The 20,786-nt window shown below is 45.0% G+C and overlaps 1 protein-coding gene across 1 annotated transcript in view; it reads right to left on the minus strand.

Annotated features, from left to right (window-relative positions):
- PCGF6 (polycomb group ring finger 6) overlaps positions 1–20,786 on the minus strand; it is an 86,376-nt gene that overhangs the window by 47,275 nt on the left and 18,315 nt on the right. Inside the window, exons 3-6 of the mRNA XM_077455287.1 lie at positions 18,753–18,849; positions 7,131–7,186; positions 4,886–4,945; positions 2,678–2,786 (exon numbers count right to left, since the gene is read on the minus strand). Of these exons, the coding sequence (XP_077311413.1) occupies positions 2,678–2,786; positions 4,886–4,945; positions 7,131–7,186; positions 18,753–18,849 (322 nt within the window). The remainder of the gene's footprint in view (positions 1–2,677; positions 2,787–4,885; positions 4,946–7,130; positions 7,187–18,752; positions 18,850–20,786) is intronic.

A 20,786-nucleotide genomic window follows, 5' to 3' on the forward strand; every position in this document is an offset into this window, starting at 1 on the left:
TAGGAGAAGTACAGCCAAACAAGCTTTGGCTAGACTTCTCCTTTAATGCTTATGCTTTTAATTTTCCTAAACAGCCCCTAGACGCAGGTATTCCTTTTATTTACATTTATACTACTGTGCAAAGTTTTAGGCAGGTGTGAAAAAAATGCTGTAAATTAAGAATGCTTTCAGAAATAAAAGTGTTAATAGTTTATATTAGTCAATGAACAAAAAATGGAAAGTAAATGAACAGAAGAGAAATTCAAATCAAATCAATATTTGGGGTGACCCCCCTTTTGCCTTCATAACAGCATCATTTCTTCTAGGTACACCTGCACACAGGTTTTGAAGGAACTCGCAGGCAAGTTGTTCCAAAGATCTTGGATAAGCAACCACAGATCTTCTGTGGATGTAGGCTGCCTCAGATCTTTCAGTCTCTTCATGTAATCCCAGGCAGACTCGATGTTCAGATTTAGGCTCTGTGGTGGCCAAGCCACCACTTTAAGGACTCCTTGTGCTTCTTTACACTGAAGATAGTTCTTAAATGACACTGGTTGTATGTTTGGAGTCATTATCCTACTGCACAATAAATTTGGGGCCAAATCACATGCTTTACTGATGGCATGGCATGATGGATAAGTATCTGAATATATTTCTCAGCACTGAAGACAACGTTGATCCTGACCAAATCTCCAACTCCATTTGCAAAAATACAGTCCTAAACTTGCAAGGATGCTTTACTGTTGTCTGAAAACACTCATTATTTACCATTCTCCAGCCCTTTGGCGAACAGATTCTTGCTACAGTCTTGACTCATCAGTCCAGAGCACATACCAAGTTTCCCTAGCCGACCACTGTGTCTACACTCCTCAACATTGTCTGTTCTTCAAAAAATCTTTAACAGCACACCTTGAAACCCGTCTGCTTTGAAATCCTTGCCTGGGAGAGACTTTACTGATGCAGTGCAACTATGGGGTTGATTTACTAAAGGCTACTAAATGCAGTCGCTGTAGATCTGAGGGGAACATGCAAGGAAAATAAACAGCATTTTTGCTTCTACATGATTGGATGATAAAATCATCAGAGCTTCCCCTCATTTTAGATCTTCCCCTCAGGTCTAAAGCGGCTGCACTTATAGTGCAAAAGTGGATTTGTCTTTAGTAAATAAACCCCTATGTGTCTTGTTTCTGTGCTCAGCCATGGCATTCTGTATGACCTGTGACATGAAACTGTCTTCCACAACCTCACCCTAGTAGCAGAGTTTGGCTGTTCCCCATACAGTTTGCAATACGCTTACACAGCTGTTTCTGTTTCAGGTAATGACTGTTTCAACCTACATATGAAATTGATGATCATTGCCACCTTCTTGGTATAATTGGTTAATAATACACCTGACTCTAATCCTAATGCCTTTGTGCAAGTGCACAAGTGTAAGAATGGATGCTGGTTTGAAGCCAAAGGGTAATTACACAAAATAATGACTCGATTTAGATTTTTTGTTCTGTTTGCTCACTTTGTATTTAGTGAATTGAGAAAATAAAAATAAAATATCTTTAAAAGCATTCTTGCCTTACAGCATTTCTTCACACCTGTCTAAAACATTTGCACAGTATTGTAAAACAATCAAATTTCAGCAGAGCAGTTTTTGCAGATGCCGTGCTGCACCAATTAGGACTGTGCCATTGACGCCAATTGACGCAGATTTGACATGTCCAATCACTCAAGTGTGAACCAGGGCTAAAACACCTACATTAGGTTTATATGAACAGATTCACCCGATGGCCTCTTGCACACAGATGCAACAAAACAGTTAGGCACATAAGCATTTATATTTTTTGATCTAAATGCAGTCTATTGTTTTTAATGGCCCTATACATACAAGCACATAAATCTACGCATCATATAGAGAAGTAAAAAAGTATTATATAAGTGTACATATGTGCGACACATCCCAAGAAAAGCTAAAATAATTTTCACCTGTGTGTACATGGATAAACATTTTTTTACTATACTGCTCATCCCCCCCCCCCCCCTTTTTTACGCAGGACTTTCTGCCAGGAATCTGATGTTTATACATCAGTACCATGTGCAAGTAGTGAATATGTCAAGCCCTTGTAGCCCAACTCCAGGAAAACTTAAAGTCCTTCTGTGAAGTGCAGCCCCAGCAGACAGCCCTTCCCTACACTCCAACAGTGAACTGTCCTTGAGCGTCCTTATGTTCAATGGGCCCTGCATCAATCTTGAGGACATTGACCACCACAGCATAGGGGCAAAGAGGCTGCACGGACACCATCTAGGAGTACGAAGGAGCATGCAGAAGCTGAGATCAGACACGTAAACTACTGTAAAGGTTTCCCTAGACATACACCAACAGCCAGGAGGACTTTAATTCCCCCTTCTCGCCAGAACACTCCAGTTAGTGCTCTCAGCAACTGGCTAAGAGCGCTGATCGGGAGCTGATTGCCAGACCTTTTTGGTCATGCCCCTTCGGCAGAAGATGGCTTCTGTTGGACCGGCTGCAGTACACACTGGCCAAATGTTGACCAGTTTCTATTGAACCGGCTGATGCCTCCCGAAAATCAGTCTGTACGTACCAAGCTTAAGGTTCTCGTAAATTTTACTTTGGTGGAAAGGGAGGACAGGGATGAAGGTTATTAACATAATAATTCTCTTAGATTTGAGCAGGATATTTACGGACCCAATAAACTCCAGAAGCAGCGATACATCCAACTCTGGAGGGATACGAAAGACGGGTCCCAACAATTTCCTAGGCCTTCCTCGATTGGTGATGTTTGGTTGTGGGACTGCTACATCAAAACAAACATGGTATTACTAGGTCAGCATGCATGGAACACAACAGAAAAAAGTAGGTAACAATATTGATATACAAATCCTTCAAGTAGTTTTCCAAATTAATCGCCCTACAACTCCTGTATAATATATATTAAAAAAAAAAGACACAGGTAGGTGGTTCCTTTTGAATGGTGCTGCAGAGACATGCACAGGCAGTCATTGTGTCCTTCGATTATCTGACTGATCTGTCATTAATTAGTGCAGATCTCAAGCATAATGCAAATTGCCATAAAGAGCGGCTCTGTGCCTTGTGATCACTGTAATGACCACTGCCTGTGTTCACATCTGAGAGCCCTCCACACCACATCCTCCTACACTGGATAAGGTGGAACAAGGCCCTACGCAAAAAAAAAAAAAAAAAGTATTTTTTGTAGATTTCATGGATGCAGAGTTTTAATAAGTGTTAAATTAAACCTGTCACAAAAATGGTGGCATCTTAAACTGAGCATGATAAAAAAATTAATAATAATAATAATAATAATATGCATGAGCAGAGGGTGCCTGCAGTGAAAATCATATATCAATGATCAGCCGATCCAAAAGGTCCAAGCAGCTAAACTTGCAGGATATCTCCAAATTTCCTGTAAAAAAAAAAAAAAAAAAAAGCTTGGCGCTACCAACCAAGTTTTGGAAACTCCTTATTAGTCCTTTAAAGTGGATGGAGGATACTAATCACATGACATTTCAAGTGCTAAACAAAAATACTTGTTTTTTTTACATGTATTGTTGTTGATCTCCTGAAGCCTCTTTCTGTTTATATACTGAACACATAACTCCAGCAGTGGCTGCGTGGCATATCTCAGGGCATGTCCCCTGATACTGACAGGGGACTATACCTGTATAAGGTGTACTGAAATGACCACTTGTAGTTTCTATTGGAGGTCCAAGTGACAAGACAGAAGCACAGTTGGAAGACAGGGACAGAGCAATGCCACATTAAAAAACCAAGTGCTTCATCAAGATCCTTAATGACAGGATCACCAGTTATTAGTGCCTGGGTTTACACATTCTGAACAATCAGAAGGTTTTGGGGCAGAGCCACATTGAGAAAAGACATAGACTTGGATCAGACAGGAGAACTCTAATAGAATTCCTCCATCTATGCTAAACAGTGTGGATAGGAGAATCTCCCATACAGGCTACTGTATTCAAACAGCTGTGGTTTTCTGAATACCCAAACTGCGATTTACTCTTCGGCCAAAATATTTTCAACCATCTCCTTTGATTTTTCATCGAAGTTTGTCAAGACAAGTGGTGCGAACAGGGCCCAAGGTCCAGCCATGTTATGGCCAGCTTAAACTTTTACAGGACAAGTAGAGCTTATCATACAACTTCAGCTTCCTTTATCTCCTCATTCACTGATCTTTTTTTCACTTGTGTTTACCTCTGTTTAGGCTTTTCTTTTGTCACACTTTAAAGTTCAGTTGCACAGGTCTTCTTTAATGTTTTAAAAGTCAAGACTTTTTACATTTATTTGTTCCTTGCATTTAGGTAAAAGATTTCCCATTACTTATTCCCCCCATGCCTTCCTAAACACTTACCTGAGTCCTCTCTCAATCCCAATCAAACCCATCTACAGCAGCGTTGCTCCTCTCTTCCTCTTCTCACACAGGGCTTTGATAGCAGTGGAAGCTATTGGCTCCTGCTACTGTCAATCAAATCCTATGGAGGAGGAAGCCAGTGGCATGGCCGAGCCACACTGTGTGCATCTATTGACACATAGCCAGGTGAGAGAGCGCCTGCATGAATCCCCCCTCTGCACACAGTGTGCAGAGGGAGCACTCTCATAAGAGGTGGAGAGAAGTAGGCCAGTGGGGGATCCCCAAAGAGCAAGTAAGGAGCCGCTCTGTACAATGCCATTGCACAGAGCAGGCAAGTATAACATGTTTTTATTCTAGGAGAAATAAAAATTAAAAATAAATTTACATATGGATCCATTTTAAGATCCCCCAGCAATCACCAGAGGAACTCTATGCTGGAATTTGACATTAGGGGTCTCAAAGAAGTAAAAGGTTACACACTTCTGGCAACAGCAATAACATTTTTAACTTACTTGGCTTTGGAATTTCAAGGCCCCTTTCGCTGTAAAAGTCACACATTTGCTTTTTTTCACCTGCAAAAAAAAGTAATACAAACCATCAATGCCAATAAAAAGAGCAGACTTTTACAGGACATTTCCTGCATTAACAAGACCAGGGCTGAATTTAAACAGGCCTACTGAGTGTGTACTTACCCATCGCCTACTGCGTCTGGTGCCCTGTCTACTGAACAGATGACTCTGAATTTAAAGTGTTTCTTTTACCTCTGCATTAAAGTAAAACACCTTGTCCCTAAACACATACCTGGCCCCAGCTCTGTCTTGGCTGTGGCACCACTCCCCTCAGTCCCTGCTTTCACAGGACACACTGTGGGCAGTGGGAGCCCTGGGCTCTGAATGGCTGAAATCACTTTCTTTTTTCACACTTTTTCTTCTTTCGCTTTGCCCGGTAAACTTGCCCAGGGCACACTTTCTGTCCCAAGGTACTCTATCTAGGAGCAGCAGTGCTGCTACCTTAGATAGAAAATGGGAGGTGTTTTGTAATCAGAATAAGCTGGAAACAAATGCCGATAACTGTCCGCACAGGAGATCATATGGGAGGTTATCAGCTTACAATATTTCTGGCTGGATCAACATTTTGTTTTGTTTTTTGGACTTTTAATATATATATATATATATATATATATATATATATATATATATATATATATATATATATATATATATATATATATATATATATAAAGAAGATTTTAATTACCATATATAAACAGACCATAAAGGGAGCAAATAAGAGAAATGTATTGTTAGAGCTTAAACACACACCTTAAGCAGACTCTGACCATACATCTTATGTACAGGCCCCGACTGTTCATCAGAATGGACCAAGTGCCAAAAGCAGAAGGAATGGCATGAGGCAGGAACACTGAGAAAAACTAACTAAACTAAGGTTTAGAAAACTCCACCAAAACTGCACTTCTTTAAAACTGACAACATTCGTAACAAAACAACATCATCAAGAGACCTGAGAACCCTCTTAAATTAAAACTTTAGCCCTGGTTCATACTTAATGCGGTTTTGAAATCGTGTGACGTCACTTGAAATGAAGGCCGCATGTCAGTGCGGCTTGGCTGTCATCTTGAGACTTCATGCACAGATGTCTGTGCAAGTCAAACCTGAAATTGACAAAAGAAGTAGGGAACTACTTTTTCAAATCGATGTGGCACCGCAAAGTCGGCTTTGCACTGATTTGAACAGTTCCCATTGCCGGCAATATTGTGCGACTTGTCATGCAATTTGATCGAATCACATAAGTTGCACAGGTGTGAACAAGGACTAACCCCAATTTAGAAAATGTCCCTAGTATGCAAGTACAAAGACCTTATGCTATGCTCCTACAGAAATAAATGCACATATGCATCAAAAGAAAAAAAAATCCAATCTTTGGCCAATAACTTAATAACTGTAATGCCCTGTACACGCGGTTGGACTTTCCGACGGAAAATGTGCGATCGGATCATGTTATCGGAAAATCCGATCGTGTTTGGGTTCCATCTGACTTTTTCCGTTGGAATTTCCGACACACAAAGTTTGAGAGCTGGATCTAAAATTTTACGACAACAAAATCCAATTGTTTAAATTTCCGATCGTGTGTAGACAATTCCGACGTACAAAGTGGCACGCATGCTCAGAATAAATTACGGAGGTGAAAGCTATTGGCCTGTTTATAGTCGTATGCATTGTACGTCACTGCGTTCAGAAAGATTGGATTTTCTGACATCTTTGTGCGACCGTGTGTATGCAAGACAAGTTTGGGCCAAAATCCGTCGTAAACATGTTGTCGTCGGAATGTCTGAACGTGTGTACAGGGCATAAGCCTTCAAAATGGGGACTTTTTGAATTTGGGTCCCATAGACTTTAATAGGTTCATGTTCATGTCATGTTTGCGAATCAAACTGGGGGGGGGGGGGGGGGGGAAGGGGTGTCCGGCCCATCACTTAACGATTACTAAACGAGGGCAGAATCACACTTATACATAAGAAGTTGCAGTTTAAGTAGTTGGTCTTCACAGATCTGGGTTTGCCATATGAGCACTTTACAGTATATTTACACAAAGGATGGAGAGCAAGATCCTGGACTAAAATGTATACTTTAGGGAGGAGTGGTCTGTAATTTTAAGATACTTTGGTCCTCTCATTCGTCAGAAAGTAACTGTGTACATCAGCAGCTGATGTGGACTGCATATTGTGAAATCACTTACGTTCTTCCAAATTAACAACTAATTTGTAGACTATGTCTTGTAACTGTCTGTCCAATCTGAAAAAAATAAAGAGTACAATCAACTCCTATTACTTAAACCAAATAATTTAAATCACATTAGAACTTACATATATAAAAAGGGCTTATTGCCACATCATACATATACAATATGAACATAGCATAGGGTTAAAGTGTATAATGAGCCAAACTGCAATATAATTTGTAGAAAAAAAAAAATTGGAGTTTTCAAATCTTAACTGCTTGCGGACCAGCCGCCGCAGTTTTGTTCCGCTGCGTGAAATCACGTTATACTACGTGATCTCACGGGGCTTGCATAGCAGGCGTGCGCGAGTCCCGCAGACTTGAGGTCCGCAAGGATAACCGCAATCATCTCACGGAGCAGAAGAATGGGGAGATACTAATGTAAACAAGCATTTCCCTGTTCTGCCTAGTGACAGTGTCACTAATCATAGCTCCCTGTGATTGGGAGCTATGATCAGTGATGTGTCACAGCTAGCCCACCCCCCCCACAGTTAGAATCACTGCCCAGGACACACTTAGCCCCTACCGCGCCACCTAGTGTTAACCCCTTTACTGCCAGTCACATTTACACAGTAATCAATGCAATTTTAATCGCATTGTTTGCTGTATAAATGTGAATGGTCCCAAAAATGTGTCTAAATGATCCGATCTGTCTGCCATAATGTCACAGTCATGATAAAAATTGCAGCTCTCCACCATTACTAGTAAAAAAAAAAAAAAAATATTAAACAATTGCATAAAACTATCCCCTATTTTGTAGACGTGATTACTTTTGCGCAAACGAATCAAATTTTTTTTGCGATTTTTTTTTTACCAAAAATATGTAGAAGAATACTTATCGGCCTAAACTATGGAAAAAAAAAAGAAGTTTTTTTATATATATTTTGTGGGGATATTTATTATAGCAAAAAAGTAAAAAAATAAGTTTTATTTTTCACATTTGTTGCTCTTTTTTTGTTTATAGCGCAAAAAATAAAAACTGCAGAGGCGATAAAATACCACCAAAAGAAAGCTCTATTTGTAGGGAAAAAAAAGGACATCAATTTAGTTTGGGAGCCACGTCGCACGACGACGCACTTGTCAGTAAGGCTGGGTTCACACCACAGAGATGCGGGAACGCCGCGAATCCGCTGCGTTTTCCCGCATCGCATTACTCCCGCCGGCAGTTCACACTGCCCTATGCGAACGGCTGGGAGTGTCAATGATATGTTAATGACACCCCCAGATCCGTCCGCATATCGCAGTGCGATCTGCCGACTCGCACAGGAATCGTATCACATGGTGTGAACACCCCATGCGATCCGATTCTGTTGCGGACCAAAAAAAGGGTCCCGTGCGAGTTTGCTGCGGGAGCGATGCGAATTCAGCCATACTATCTGTATGGCTGAACTCGCATCGCTACGGAGATCGGATGTGATTTGCACTGCAGTGCGGTGTGAATCACATCCGGATCTCCCCCCGCAGCAGTGTGAACCCAGCCTAAAAAGCGATGCATTCCTGAATCGCAAAAAGTGGTCTGGTCTTTGGCCAGCCAAATCCTCCAGGGCTGAAATGGTTAAAAAACGGAGTGCCACCCAAAAATTTTACTTCTGCTGATCGGATTCCTCCCCTCCTCCCTCCAGTGTCACATTTGGTACCTTCAGGGGGGAGCAGATACCTGTATAATCCAGGTAATAGGTCTTATTTCCGGGCATAGATCTACGCCATGTCCGGCACCTCCTCCATCCCCCTTCTGTCTTCTGGGAGACACGCAGGTCCCAGAAGACTGTAGAGACCAGTGAGGACGTGCAGTATGACTCGCACATGCGCAGTAGGGAACAAGGCTGTGAAGCCGCAAGGCTTTACTTCTCGATTCCCTTAACAAAGATGGCAGCGCCTCCACTCGAGAGCCAAGGGACAGATTTGGGTGAGGACATTGTAGCCGCCCTGGACAGGTGAGTGTCTATATTTTAAAAGTCAGCAGCTGCAGTATTTGTAGCAGCTGACTTTAAAAAAAAAAAAAAAAAAAAAAAAAAAAAAGAAGGATTTTTGTACTCACCATAAAATCCTTTTCTCTGTAATTCACAGACCGACACAGCTCCTCTCTGTAACTAAATGGGTTTGTTACCCTGCCACTAGGTGAAACTAGGCAAAATTGTAAACACAACACACAGAATTGTCAGTACCGCCCAGGGGACGGACCCTGTGCCATCAACCCTCCCTGCTGCCCCAGCAGCTTCAGTACGTCAACAAGCAGTACAACGTAGAGAAAAGGAGGGGTGGATGCTGTGTCGGTCGGTGAATTACAGAGAAAAGTATTTACGGTGAGTACAAAAATCCTATTTTCTCTTATATTCACCAACCGACACAGCTCCTCTCTGTAACTAAATGGGACATCCCCAAGCAGAGCCAAACGAGGGGTGGGAAAAACAGCGTAAGAACTTCATGCACCATGGCAAGTGGGAACTAGTGAAACTAAACCCACAAAAAAACAGCAGTGTGTGGAAAATCCACCACCATATAACCGGGTATCCTCAACAGTAGTGATCCCCAAGACCGGAAGTAATGCAACCGTGCATTATCAAAACAGTACTGCGCGTTTATAGAAAAACTAGGAAAAAATCTCAATTGCATATATAGAACTGCAACTACACGGCCGCCTGCAAAACTTTGCGGCCAAAACAGGCATCAGACGATGCACTGATGTCTACCTTGTAGAACAAATGAGTTAGACCCCTTTCACACCAGGGCGTTTTGCAGGCGCTATAGCGTTAGAAATAGCGACTGCAAAACGCCCTAATGAAGCTGCACCATTGTGTGTAGTGTAAAAGCCCAGAGGGCTTTCACACTACAGCGGTGCGCTGGCAGGACGTCAGAAAAAAGTCCTGCCAGCAGCTTCTTTGGAGCGGTGAAGGAGCGGTGTGTTTACCGCTCCTCCACCGCTGCTGCCCATTGAAATCAATGGGGCAGCGCTGTAATGCCGCCGGCAAAACGCCGCTATTGCGGCGTATTGCCGGCAGTTTTAACCCTTTCGCGGCCGCTATCGGGGGTAAAAGCGCCCTGCTAATCCGCCGCAAATCTGGCGGTAAAACGCCGCTAAAAATAGCGGTGTTTTACCGCTGACGCAAGGTGCGGTGTGAAAGGGGTCTTAAGGACCGACATCAGGGTGTCCATGGGCACAGCGCCATCCGCAGGTGACCCGGTTGCAATAGCCTGAATTTTGGGGGAAGAAACATCAGTTTCTGAAGCCATGCTGACCCTACCCTGTCTGCCAACTGAAAGGGGACTTAGGACAGTGAAGGTCCCACCCTCCTGCTGCTGCTGGCTGGGGGGGGCTCCTAGCGCCAGACTCACCACCCTGAGGCATTCTGTGTCGGTTCCTAGCCATGCCTTTAGTCCCCAGGAGGTTACCCAAGTGCAGAGTGAAGAGGCTGTGTTGGCAGCAGCAGTACAAAAGAGCACTGAAGCGATCTGCAGAGCTTGCACCAGCGTTCAGGGAATGGCTGCTCATCGTCCTGTATACACAGGAAACAGCATGTGATAGCACATGGCATGCTGTCACTAGGGAGCTGCGGTGAAAAAAAGCGCTAAGGCTTCAAGAAAATGGCCGCCAATGATCTGAATTGGGAAAACCTATAGAAAAATGGCCGCTGAATCTCACAAGGGGAACCTGCTCTGCCCCCATCCAAAATAGCTGCCGGACAGCGTCATGCAGTGAAAGGAACAGTGCTGCCTCAAACACAGCAAAATATCTCCACAGGCACCCTTTTTAGGACCCCCCATACTGGAACCAGGACCATCGCTAACCGCACAGACCCCATAAATGTGAGAGACCCAGCGACCCCCTGTACACACTGCACAGCAGACACATGCAGCCGCCCCTTGGGGGGGGGGGGGGTTGGGAAGGAGGGGTGATAGGGTCGTGGGAGAGAAGAGGAGGTGGTGAGGTGGCCCCCGAATCGACCTCCCAGGGAATGCCCAGCTGCTCACCCCACCGAAGCAGGGAGAGCCGTACTTACCAGTCCTAAAGAGCTTGGAGACATTCCATCACAGACCCACTCCTGCGCAGTTACAAAATGGCTGCTGGCCTCGGTATACTGTGATCCAGACATCAGTAGGCCAGTCATACGTATACCCCGGAGCATTGAAGCTCATCGACCACCTCTGGAGCTGAGGTATATCGTGGCCTGCCGGGCCGTAGCTGCGACGTGCACATGCTCGATGGCCGGACTGGGGGAACTACAAGGATAACTTAACCAGCCTGTCACCCAGCCGGCAGTTGATAGAAGATCTCAGCATCATTCATCTTGCGCAAATCATAAGTCCTACATCAAAAAAAATCACCAAAGGGCCCGCAGGGTTCCTAGGTCGGTCTCCTTCACTAGGCAAATTAAAACTGAAGCTGCTGGGGCAGTAGGGAGGGTTGTTAGCACAAGGTCCGCCCCCTGGCGGTACTGACAATTCTGTGTATTGTGTTACAATTTTGCCTAGTTTCTCCTAGTGGCAGGTTAACAAACCTATTTAGTTACAGAGAGCAGCTGTGTTGGTCGGTAAATACAAGAGAAAAAACTGCAGTATTTGTAGCTGCTGACTTTAAAAAAAAATATTTTTGGGTTGCCTCTGCGATCCTGATTTCACTTTGTTACTAACACCTCTTTTAGACAGATTTCATCCACACAGTCATGAAAAAGACATGAAAGTCATGAAAAGACAGACAGCAGAATATGGATAAAAAAAATAAAATAAAAATAAAAAAGTAAAAGTAAAACACAGCTTACATCAAACTACTTGCACACACTTACCAAATTTGGGGTTAGAACACTAAACACATTCTAAAAGAGTTTTTGCACCTCCACCCTATCACTGTACTGTTTGCAGGTTTGCAACAGCTCTGGCCTCTCATGAAGAAGTTATTTGAGAATGTCTCAGCTCTTTCATGAGCACACGATGGAAGCTTCCTGTACAGGATGCTCTCTCTGTCTCCTGCATCAATCAAAAGTGCTCTTGACTCTCACTTTACTTTTCATAAACTGACCTTAAGTTCCCTTTCACACTGCTCTGTAGGAAAATTAGAGTTACGCTTACCGGTAACGTCTTTTCCAGTAGTCTTTCAGGACAGCCACTATGAGAGATAGACTCCTCCTCTTCCTCTGGAAACACTGCGCCAGCCCATAAATTCTTACTTCCCCTGCCGGACCTCAGTTTATATCGAGAATACCTCCGGCCAGCTGGGGAGACACAAGAACACATTAATAACATATTTATCAAATACCATTATCTTGCTGCGCTCTGGTCTTTTGTAAGACCCCCCCCCCCCCAATTTTCGGGTGGGAACTAGGGCTGTCCTGAAAGACTACTGGAAAAGACGTTACCGGTAAGCGTAACTCTAATTTTCCCTAATCGTCTTTCAGGACAGCCACTATGAGAGGATAAGCGAGCACTTACCAGTTAGGGTGGGACTACAGCTTGCAAAACCTTTCGCCCAAAGGTCTGCTCACCTGCCGACACCAAATCCACTCTGTAGTGTTTTACGAAAGTGGAATAGCTGGACCATGTTGCTGCTCTGCAAATCTGCTCTGGCGTTGCTCCCGCTCTTTCTGCCTGGGAGGCTGCCATAGCTCTAGTGGAGTGTGCTTTAATACCCACTGGGATTTCTTTCCCTGCAACTAAATAAGCCTGCTCAATGGCTACTCTGAGCCACCTAGCAATAGTGCGCCGGGACGCTTTACAACCTTTTCTGGCCCCGGAAAATAAAACAAATAAGGAATCTGACCTTCTGAATGCCTTGGTCAGTTCCAGATAGTGTAGGATACATCTCCTAACATCTAAATAATGAAACTTTAGTTCCTTCTCACCGGAGGGATTGGGACAAAAAGAGGGCAAAACAATTTCCTGGCTTCTATGAAAGCTGGATGCCACCTTCGGCAAAAAGGCTGGATCGGTCTTTAAAACTATCCGATCCGGAAAGATAACACAAAAGGGAGCCCTGACTGATAAGGCCTCCATCTCATTGACCCTCCTAGCAGTTGTCACTGCTACCAGGAACACTGTCTTCAGAGTAAGCTCTCTCAGAGAACACTCCTTTAAAGGCTCAAAGGGGGGTCCAGTTAAGCTCTGCAAAACTAAAGATAAATCCCATTTGGGAAAGGACAGACCCTGGACCGGTCTCTGTCTGGACAGGGCTCTAAAGAACCTGACTACCCATGGGTTGGCAGCCAAATGATCCTCTAAATAAACACTGAGGGCTGATACCTGACCCCTAAGGGTACTAATGGATAAGCCCTTATCTGCCCCACATTGTAAAAATTCCAACACTGCGGAGGAGCTCCGTACTGGGAAAGAGTTCTCTGCGCACCACTTGTTGAAACGCAACCAGACCTTTTCATAGATCTGGCGAGTTTCCTTTTTCCTACTGTCCAGGAGGGTAGAAACTAGTCTCTGTGAAAATCCCTTAGATTTTAATAAACCCTCCTCAGTAGCCAGGCCGCTAACTTCCACTGGCGTACCTGTGGGCATAGGACTGGCCCCTGAGAGAGGAGATCCTCCCGAGGGGGCAAGAGCAGGGGAGGTTCTACCGCCAATTGCTTTAGCACTGAGAACCATGCTCTCTTTGGCCAATGTGGAGCCACCAGAATCAGAGATGTGCTTTCCATCTGAAACTTTCTCAGAACTGCTGGCAACAACACTGGAGGTGGGAAGGCATAGCAAGTTCTGAAATGCCAATTCTGGCTCAAAGCGTCCACCCCTAGAGCTCCCTCTCCCCTTTTTAGGGAGAAAAAACAGTGGGTTTTTGCATTGTTTTTGGACGCGAACAGGTCCACCTCTGGAGACCCCCATCTCTTTACTATGAGATTGAAGACCTCCTGGTTGAGAACACAATCGCCCTCCCTCAGCCTCTTTCGGCTGAGAAAATCTGCTACTACGTTTTCCTCTCCCCTCAGGAAAACGGCTGAGAGCGAAAGGGTGTAGGTTTCGGCCCAGGACAGAATCTCTGTCGCTAAAGACAACAGGGCTCCGCTTCTGGTGCCACCCTGTTTGTTCACATAGGCCACTACGGAAGAGTTGTCCGACCGCACCTGAATGTGGTGACCCCGGAGCTCTTCTTTGAAGAATCTGAGGGCTAGTCCCACTGCCCTTAGTTCTTTCCAATTGGACGATCGAGTCACCTCGCCGTCCTCCCAAGTGCCCTGGGCTAGAAGGGAACCCAAATGTGCCCCCCAACCTTTTCCACTTGCATCTGTGGTTACTACCCGAGAAACCGGGATGAGCCACAGACGACCTTGCGACAGATTTGTCACTTTTCTCCACCACCAGAGGGATCTCTTTACCTGGTGGGGAATATGTACTAGGGTGTCTAGGGCCTCCTGACTGTGGTCCCACACCCCTAGGATGAAGGTCTGTAGGGGACGAAAGTGTAACCCTGCCCACTGCACTGCTGGAAGGGTGGATGTAAGAAGACCCAGTACTGACATCAGAACCCTTATGGAAACCAGCTGGTTGCTCTGAAGAGAGGCCACCGCACTGTCCAGTTTTCGTACCTTTTCTCTTGGCAGAAAAACTCTCAACAGTGTTGAGTCCAACAGGAAACCTAGATAGGAGATCTGTTGTGAGGGGATCAGGCTGGACTTTTCCAAGTTCAGAAGCCACCCCAGGTCTGTAAGGACCCTTTTGGTTAGATCCAGATCCTTGACCAACCGTGTTGGGGATGCTGCAAACAGAAGCAGGTCGTCCAGGTAGGCAATTATACATACCCCCTGGAGCCGAAGAAAGGCCATGGCTTCTGCCAGGACTTTGGTAAAAATGCGGGGTGCAGAGGATAGCCCGAATGGCAGGGCCTGAAACTGAAAGTGTACCGTTTCTCCGCCCAGATCTATGGCAAGGCGTAGAAACTTCTGCGAGGCCTCCGCTATAGGGATGTGTAAATACGCGTCCCTCAAGTCCAGAGATACCATGAAGCAGTTGTGGGGGAGAAGCGCTTTTACTGAAAAGATCGATTCCATGCGGAATCTTTTGTATGTCACTGAAGCGTTCAGGGGCTTTAAGTTCAGAATCAACCTGAACTTCCCTGAGGGTTTTTTCACTATGAAGATGTGAGAATAAAACCCCCTTCCCTCTTCTGCTTTTGGGACCCTGAGAATAACATCCTGATTCTCCAATTCCCTCAGAGCTTCTAGCAAGGCCTCGGCCTTTACCATGCACCTGGGTAGATGCGTGACAAGGAGCCTTTGAGGGGGTGGTCTTAGGAATTCCAAGAGGTACCCCCTTCTTATTACCCCTAAAATAAATTGATTGGGGGATATTGTCTCCCACTGTGGAAGAAAGGCCCCCAGTCTTCCTCCCACTGTAGCTGGAAAGTCACTGGGTTTTACGGGGCTGGATAGGAGGGCGAAAAATCGCCCCTCCTCTGCCCCTGCCTTTTTGGGGCCAGGTTTTCTTTTTCCCCTCTGGTTTAGAGGTTTCCCTACGCCCCTGCGGGCGAAACCCCTTTGTTGGTACGGGGGTTTTCCGTTTGAGAGGAAAGGACTTTTTCCTGTCCGCTGTCCGGTCTAGAACCATCTCTAGCCCTGGGCCAAACAGGAGGTCCCCCGTCAGGGGTATTCCACATAGCTTTACCTTGGAGGCATTATCCCCTGGCCATGTTTTTAACCAGAGGGCCCTTCTGGCCGAATTGGCTAGAGCCGCCGTTCTGCCCGACATGCGGACGGACTCAGCAGAGGCATCAGCTATGTAAGTGATCCCTCGCAGCATAGTAGGGAAGGATGACAGAATGGTTTCCTTATCTGTGCCTGCCTCAATATGTTGTTGGATCTGTGAGAGCCAGTGCTCTAAATTGCGAGCCACAACTGTAACTGCCATTTCAGGCTTTAAATTGCCGATAGCCGAGTCCCACGTCTTTTTAAGCAGGGAGTCAATCCTTTTGTCCATGACATCTGCCAAGGCCCCCATGTCTTCAAACGCCAAATCTGTGTGTCTGGAGACCTGGGAGAACGCGGCATCCAATTTGGGACTTTTATTCCAAAGGCATGCCGGGTCCTCTGAAAATGGGAACCTTCTTTTGAGGGATCTAGATAAAAAGGGTTTTCTCTCCGGATCCTGCCACTCTTTTTTAACTGTTTCCATTAAAACTTCGTGTACTGGAAACACCCTTCTTTTTGGCTCCCCTAAACCTGAATACATTTGGTCATGCAGGGTTAGGGGCTTTTTATCCGTCTGGATACCGAGGGTTGCATAAATTGCCTTTAAGAGGTCCTCTACCTCATCAAGGGATAACTTATATCTGGAGGCTTTCCTGGACCCGTCCTGGTCCTCCCCCTCGGAACCCTCCTGGGAATCGGAAGAGGAACTGTCTGGAAGTTCCCTACCTGTCCCTGAAGGGCCTGCAACCTCTGTCCCCCCTGTACTAGCAGGTTGGACTGGAGCAGAACTCTGTGCTAGAGGTGGGGTTGTATCCTGGGGAGATGGACCCGTGGGAAGCTGACATTTTTCAAAAAGGGACCTAAAAGAAGAGAAGGTGGACGAGAGCTCCTTGACTGAAGCTGCTAGTCCTGACTCCTGTTCAGATTCCCTTTCCCTAACGAGGGAGTCAATACAGCCTTTGCACAATACTTTGGTCCAAGATTCCCCTAAAATGTCCCTACAGGAGGCACACTTCTTTTTAGAGCTATGCGTAGACCTAGCTTTTTCCGTAGCTTTCTAAAAAAAAGGAAAAAAAAGAAAAAAACAGAAAAGACAAAGTCAATCAAAAGCTCGGGATACAACCCTGGGAGTGCACTAGACCCTTTTTTAAAACGAAGGGATCTGAGCCTCCCCTCCCCCCTGGCCACCCAGGGGGTCTGCCCCCCCACCCATGATAGAACCATACATTGGGGTGGGGGGATCCTAGATAGAGAGTACCCCTCCCCAGGGCGCTCTTACCTTAGGAATGCTGGAGATAGAGTCTGTCGTTTGAGCCTCAGCTTCCGACATGACTGCAGGTGGCTGCTTACTACAGAGTTCCACGTTGCCTGTGCACGTTCTGAACTCATCTCCAGCTTGTGCCCGGCCCTCCTATCAGCTCCACGACCCGGAACCGGAAGTCGATCGTATTTAGAGGTCAAGCCTTCGTTTCCGCCGGATACGACGTCGCCCGTCGTTCGGCCCGCTCGGTTCAAAGAAAAAAAGGGGCGGACTGTACCCATGTACAGGGAAATCTTCCGAACGGCTTGCCAGCTGCGTCCCTGTAGACGCGATAGGAGTCCCCCATGACCTGAAGCCGCGCTCGACTCGGAAGGGGTGGCAGTACCTGGTGAGGTAAGTAAACCGTTCGACCCGTCCGACACGCGGACGTTGGTTTCGAACGGTTTGAACCCAGCTTTCTCCAAACGAAGCCCCTGCTTCTTTCAACCGGGTTCCTTTAACGACAAGATGGCCACAGCCTCCCCAGCTGATCGGCCTGGTTCCTTGCACAGTGTCTCCCCGCCGGAGGAAACACTAATAACTGAGGTCCGGCAGGGGAAGTAAGAATTTATGGGCTGGCGCAGTGTTTCCAGAGGAAGAGGAGGAGTCTATCTCTCATAGTGGCTGTCCTGAAAGACGATTAGGGAAAACCGTGGTACGGAATTTTGCCATATTTCAGATGTGTTTCCTGTATCTGTGAAAAATAGACATGTGACTCAAAAACACACCAAAAGCGCAAATCACAGTGCGTTTTTACCCCAATTTCCATTCATTTCAATAGGAAGTTGTGTTTTTGATGCAGCATGCAGGACTTTTCAAAATGCACCACACCTCTAACGTGGTGGTGTGAAGAGTCCCATACAATTTAAAAGGGAAACATTTTTCTTTAAAAATTTAGGAAAAACATATAATGCCGCATAAACACGATCGGAATTCTCGTCGGAAGAAGCTCGGATGGTTTTCCCCGACGGAATTCCACTCAAGCTGTCTTACACATGATCACACCAAATTCCGATCGTTTAGAACGCGGTGACGTACAACACTTATGACGGAACTAGAAAAAGGAAGTTCAATAGCCAGTAGCGAATAGCTTCTGTCTCGTAGTTGAATCTGAGCATGCGTAATTTTTGCCGTGTCGGAATTGCATACACACGATCGGATAAATAGATAGTTTTTCCATCAGGAAAATTGAGAACATGCTATCAATTTTTGGCTGGTGGAAATTCGGACAGCTAAATTCCGATGGCGCATACACACGGTCGCATTTTCCGATGAAAAGCTCTCATCTGTCTTTTTCTGGCTGGAATTCCAATCGTGTGTGGGGCGGCATTAGTGTGAAAGGGCCCTTACCAAATTCATGTATACTGTGTGGCAGCACAGTGGCTTTGTGATTAGCACTTCTGCAGTGCCAGGGCTCCCAATTCAATCCTGGTCAGGATGCTATCAACATGGAGTTTGCACGGGTTGACTCCAGATTCACGCAAAATAAATGCCTGAAATGTCAGCCAGAAATACTAATGTTCAAACATCAGTTCTGTGTGCAAGTATCCTTACTGCTAAGTTCAAAATATGTGAGAGAGCAGAGAGTGAAACAAACATGCAAGGCAGATGGTAAAAAAGAAGGAATTTTTTGGCAAAAGATTCTATTTATAACATTACTACATACCTGATATTATACAGAGGCTGCGTTTGATGGACCACAACATTACACTTTGGACACCTGTTGCTGTAGTAAAAATGCTTTACTATGCAGCTTTTGCAAACTGAAAAAAATTAAAATAAGATAAAAGTGTAAATAAATGACAAATGTCTATTGTTCTCACTGTTATATACAATAAAGATACGTTTAGTTGCGTTTTTATTTAAAAATAAAGTGAAGCCTGCCTCCTCCTGCTGGGACCTGCCACTCGACACACCAGCACTTGGTAACTGGCGTGACCAGCTATATTGACTATAGGAGATTTGGGCATGGAATCCTGTAGAAAACTCAGCTTCCCAAGCTGAACACGCTAGCAGGGATCTGCTTCAATGCTTAGCATGGTCAGATTGCAAAAAGACAGGGGGCGGTCAAGATCTTCAGGTAAACGGAGAAATAAAAACCAGAACGTGGTACATTTCCAAACATCTTTACAGGAAAATCATGCATAAAAACTCTGGAGTAACACTATAATAGTCCTGTAAACCATTTGCCATGAAATCCCTTTCTTAATGTGTTTCTCTGCATCTTTTTAACATCCACTATTAGCTCCAGAACCTCTCCTTACCCCCCCCCCCCCCTCACTTCTGTTTGTTTGAAACAAGCAGCAGTGCATGTTTGTTGTGGTCTCTGCATTGCCCTATTCACACTACTTATCCCACAGTCCATAATCCTTAGTTCATTTCAGGATTAAGCAAGAGAAGGTGGCTACGTTCCAACATACAGTGTGACAATGGAGAACGAGCATAGCCACCCTCTAACAGAAAGATGGATCACAGCCGTAAAACAAAAACAAAATATGGAGTAGGTAGAGTTAAAGCAGGTATTTAACCCATAAACAAAAATGTAATATATTGTAACGTACCAAACCCTAAATGTGGTGGGGGAGCAGCCGAATGTTGATCCATGTACATTATGGGCAAACTGTTTGTACACAAATCAATCCATCGATCGGCTTGTTTACAACCAGCATGGTGAAAAAAAATCTCTTGATAAGCACTGATCAGTGTATTCTGATGTCGGGGAAGTCTCCCTGCCATCAGATTACAGAGGCTCAGCAGGAGGGATTCCTCCATCCTTTTGTGGACAGCTCGGTCTGTTAAAAAGAAAAATAATAGATGTTGAATCACCCCAAAAATTAAAACTAATGCACCACAACTAGGAACTAGTAAGCTGCATTAGGCTGGGTTCACACCGCTGCGGCTACGAGAACCGGATGTGATTCGCACCACACTGCAGTGCAAATCACATCCGATCTCTGTGCGATGCGAGATCAGCCATACAGATAGTATGGCTGAATTCGCATCGCACCTGCCCCAAACTCGCACAGGACCCTTTTTTTGGTCTGCAGCAGAATCGGATCGCATGGGTGTTCACACCATGCGATCCGATTCCTGTCCGAGTTTGCAGATCGCACTGCGATATGCGAACTGAGCTGGGGGTGTCATTAACATTTCACTGACACTCCCAGCAGTTCGCATAGAGCAGTGTGAACTGCCGCCGGGAGGCATGCGATGCGGGAACCCGCCTCGGATTCACGGCGTTCCCGCATCGCTGCAATGTAAACCCAGCCTTATAATCAATAATTTTTTCCTCTTGGGTTTAAAACTACTTTAAGATTACATACTTGAATTCTATACCATAGTTTGGCATCATTGTAAAGGCAAAGTCCACCTTTGATAAAAAAATAAATAAATAAAAAATTTTATATATTTATTAGCAATAGACGTTTATTTTATTTATTTAATTTTTTAAACAGGAGCCTGCAGCGCACCCACAATCAGTGGATATTGGGTGAAATGTCAGGCTCCCACAGACACTGCCTACAGCTCTGTGCCTCATTATATGTGTCAGAAGTAACAATTGACTGTTCTCGCGGATATCAGCATGCTTGCAGTCTATTGAAACAAGTTTTATTTATAGTTTATTCCCAAAAGAAGAAAAAAAAAAAAAAGTGAAAAGTGAAGCTAGCTTTTAAACCTTCTAAAATTGCATTAAAAACAC

Source organism: Lithobates pipiens, unplaced genomic scaffold (genome assembly GCF_037356315.1).
Source record: "Lithobates pipiens isolate NorthernLeopardFrog02 unplaced genomic scaffold, aLitPip1_a1.2 Scaffold_25, whole genome shotgun sequence".
NCBI lineage: Eukaryota > Metazoa > Chordata > Amphibia > Anura > Ranidae > Lithobates > Lithobates pipiens.